Below are 3,566 nucleotides of genomic sequence, written 5' to 3' on the forward strand. Positions count from 1 at the left end.
TATATCACCTAAATTCTATTCCCAGACATACCACTTTTAGTTGGAATGTCTGAAATGTATCATTTAACTGCTCTACTTCTATTGTCTGTAAAATTGGCAAAATAATGCCTACCTCACTGAGTTGTGTGATCTTTACATGAGGTAAAGTATATAAAGGTATTTTGCAAATTGTAAAGCATTATAAATATGTGTATATATTTATATATGAATTAATGTATAAATATATATCTGTAGCTTATTTCCTCAATCCTCAGTTTGCTTCCTCACTATATATTGCTACAGATTATCTTTTGTAGGGAGAGTAACTGAAAGAGAGCTATGAGAGAAAGTGATTTTAATAGAATATAATTTAGTAATGAATAATTTAATAAATAGTTTTCATATACATTACTCCACCTAATTCTCATATAATCCTAAAGGGAACCATATCCTACCCAGTCTGCATATGAGAAAGTTGAGGTTCAGAAAGGTTAATCTTGCCTAAAGTGAAATAACAAATCAGTGGCAGAACTGTCATTTATGTTCAGCCTGTTTAATTCTGCAAGTTTAGTATGTTTTTATCTACCCCTTACGGCTGTTTACACTTCAGTCTGACTTTAACCAATTCTTGTTTTTCCAGTAATTGTCTCTGGCCTAGGAGTCTTTTCATCATCTGAGTCTCAAACTGACCTCAAACCCTCTAACTGTAAAATTCAATTTTTTGCAATTTCAGTTCAGTTAACGTTGCCCTATCCTTTGATGAAACCACAGATGCCATTCTTTTCAAACTACTTAATTAGATATTCTGTATTTCCATGTTATATGTGGATAAGAACACCTGAATACTAAAAGGGATCAACATCTTAAATGTATTATGCCAGTGCTTGTTATATTTTAAAATGTTCCCTTTTCCTCCCTATTTTAGTGTTCGAAAGAATCCCCAAACCAAGAAAATACAAATTACCTCTTCTGTCTTTAAAGTTACAGCATATGTAAGTGTTGAGGGGAAATGTGCAACCAACCAATCTAATTATTTGTTATTGAGGATTGTAATAACTGGAGATAGCAACTAGGACGACGTTATGCCTCAGAGAGGAATAGCTAACAGAACATATACCTGTATATACAGAACATAGTTAACATAAACTAAATAGTTTTCTGTTAAAATTAAAAGTTGATAAGGTATGCTTTTATTTGGAGAAAGTGTGAACATTTTCCCTGGCTTCTTTTCTGTTATCCATGTCTAATAATAGTTCTTTCTTATTTTAGAGCTAAATCTGTGGCTCAGATGAGGTAGAACACAGTTCTTTAGCCTGTCAAACAATAATTTGGGGGCAAATAAGTAAGAATGACATAAATGTCTTTATATCACAGAATCTGATACTTGAATTTCAGTATCACACAAAAGATTGTTAATACATATGAAGCAGTTTCTAAGTATCTGTATTCAATCATTTAACAATTATTTTTTGAATACCTACTGTGTATCAGCTACTGTGCGGGACTAGAGCCCAGTGATAAACAAAAGAAACATAGTCCCAGCCCGCATAGTATGTATAGACCATGTTCTGAAAAAAGCAAAGATAGAGGAAAAATGCAAAATAAATTTTTGCAATATTAGGACTTTTTTCAAAGATAGAATTTACTTTGGACTATAAATTCCTTAAGGTCAAGAATTATGCATGTTTGCATAGTACATATGTATTGTTAGCATAGTAAGTAGACTGTGCTGCCCACAAACATTTTAAAATAGTAGTTAACTGCCAGCTTATTGTCAAAGATTTGATATATGTTTCATGACATTTTACCACAAAATATTTAATAGCTAAATATGTTGATTATTATTTAAATGTAGTTGTATACTAAATAATTTAGGTTTATCTTTTTCAGGATTCTGTTGGTATGTGCTACCCTTCAACAAAGAGTCACGAACAAACATTCTCTTACTTTATTGTGGATCCTATCATGCGTCATGTTCATGTTTTATACCACTGTTATGGCGTGGGGGAAATGTCTTAATTTTTTTTCAGATTATCTATATTTAGATAATTTTTATTACCTATTTACCAGTTTTCAATTTTAATACTGATTTATGGATAAACATTTACTTTGCAAGTTAATTCAAGTAAAATGTAAAGAAGCTGCTTAGAGCAAAAGAAAACAAATACCAAGATGCCTTTCTTTAAATTTATCTGGAATACTAACACAGGAACCAAATTTCATCCCTAGCATAATCTACACCAATACAGTTATGGAATTTTTACGGAAAGTTACAAAGAACTAAAAATCTAGTTCATATTTGTTGCATTAAGATTCGAATGAGTCCTCAGTTTTCCATTTATTTTATTTTAGAACCAAATTAATTCTGGATTGAAATTGTGACAGAAAACTAAACATCTCTAACCACTGATCATTAATATGAATCATTAGCTTTTAAAATTTGAGTTTCATTTAATTACGTTTCTTCACTGCATAAAGATTTACATCTCTGGAGCTGTGGAAAACATAACAATTCCTTTAATTCATTTGTCCCACTTAAAATCCTCAATAAAAAAATAATGTTCTGAACATAATTGTAAACTCTTTTATCACATAATAAATTAAAACTGAGCTGCCCCCACAGCTAATACAAGAACTACATGTAAACAAAGAGGGTTGTCCTGATGGTATTATTAAGTTGGCAAAAGAATAAAGCACAGGGTGTCTTAGTACTGTCTCCTTGTTACCCTAGTAAAATGAATATATAACTTATATTTTTTTAATGGAAAAAATGATTGACATGTATGCCCAAAATGATGATGGAGACCCTAAAAGAAATGTTGAAACCTTGAGGAAGGGGCAAGTTTGGAATATGTGTTTCTGAGTTGCAGGGGTAAGGATGATGATCTTGGATTTGAACCTGTGATTGTATCTGGAAGGCAGCTGGAAATTTAGGTATACAGCTCAGGAGAAAGAGTTTGTTTTACTTCTAATACTTAGCACAATGCTTTGGCACATTAATTGTTTATTGAATGAATATTTTCCAGACAGGGCCATAACATAGATTTTTTTGTTAGATCATATAAAAAACATAAAATCAAAAACTAAAATGTTCATTTGCTACCAGTTTGGCCGCCTACCACACAGACCCCTACAAGCTGGGGACCCTCTCTTAATCAATAATTCTTTCTGAGTACCAGTTCTGTACAAGGCACTGTGTGATTTACTTTGGGGAAACATACACTCCCTGTAAACCTAGTAGGAACGTAATCTGTAAGAGTTTTTATAGACAGTGATTGTAACATGAATTCAGAGATGGAAGTGATCACTGTGAACTAGGCCTAGGAAGGGTTTCATCTGACTTCTATAGAAGAACTAGTGGGGTTTCAACAACTAAGAAGGAAAGCAGTCCAGCCGAGTGGAGAAGCATGATGTGGCAGAGTGCTCTGAGCCTGGCCCTGGGATGAACGTTCAGAGGCAAAAGATGGGAATGCACCTTTGAAGAATTATGCAATTCTCTGTACTGAGAGGTATAATGGCATAGTAACAAAGACTTTGGGTTGCAGTCAGATTGCCTGGATTTTTAATTCTGCCATTACTTTCTGTGT

At 32.9% G+C, this 3,566-nt stretch overlaps 1 protein-coding gene across 1 annotated transcript in view; it reads left to right on the forward strand.

Moving 5' to 3' along the window:
* CFAP300 (cilia and flagella associated protein 300) overlaps positions 1 to 2,552 on the forward strand; it is a 28,732-nt gene extending 26,180 nt beyond the window's left edge. Inside the window, exons 6-7 of the mRNA XM_007448550.1 lie at positions 905 to 971; positions 1,870 to 2,552. Of these exons, the coding sequence (XP_007448612.1) occupies positions 905 to 971; positions 1,870 to 1,998 (196 nt within the window). The 3' untranslated portion in view covers positions 1,999 to 2,552. The remainder of the gene's footprint in view (positions 1 to 904; positions 972 to 1,869) is intronic.
* Positions 2,553 to 3,566: the final 1,014 nt, after the last annotated feature.

The sequence above is a fragment of the Lipotes vexillifer genome, unplaced genomic scaffold (genome assembly GCF_000442215.2).
Source record: "Lipotes vexillifer unplaced genomic scaffold, Lipotes_vexillifer_v1.1 scaffold593, whole genome shotgun sequence".
Classification (NCBI taxonomy): Eukaryota; Metazoa; Chordata; class Mammalia; order Artiodactyla; family Lipotidae; genus Lipotes; species Lipotes vexillifer.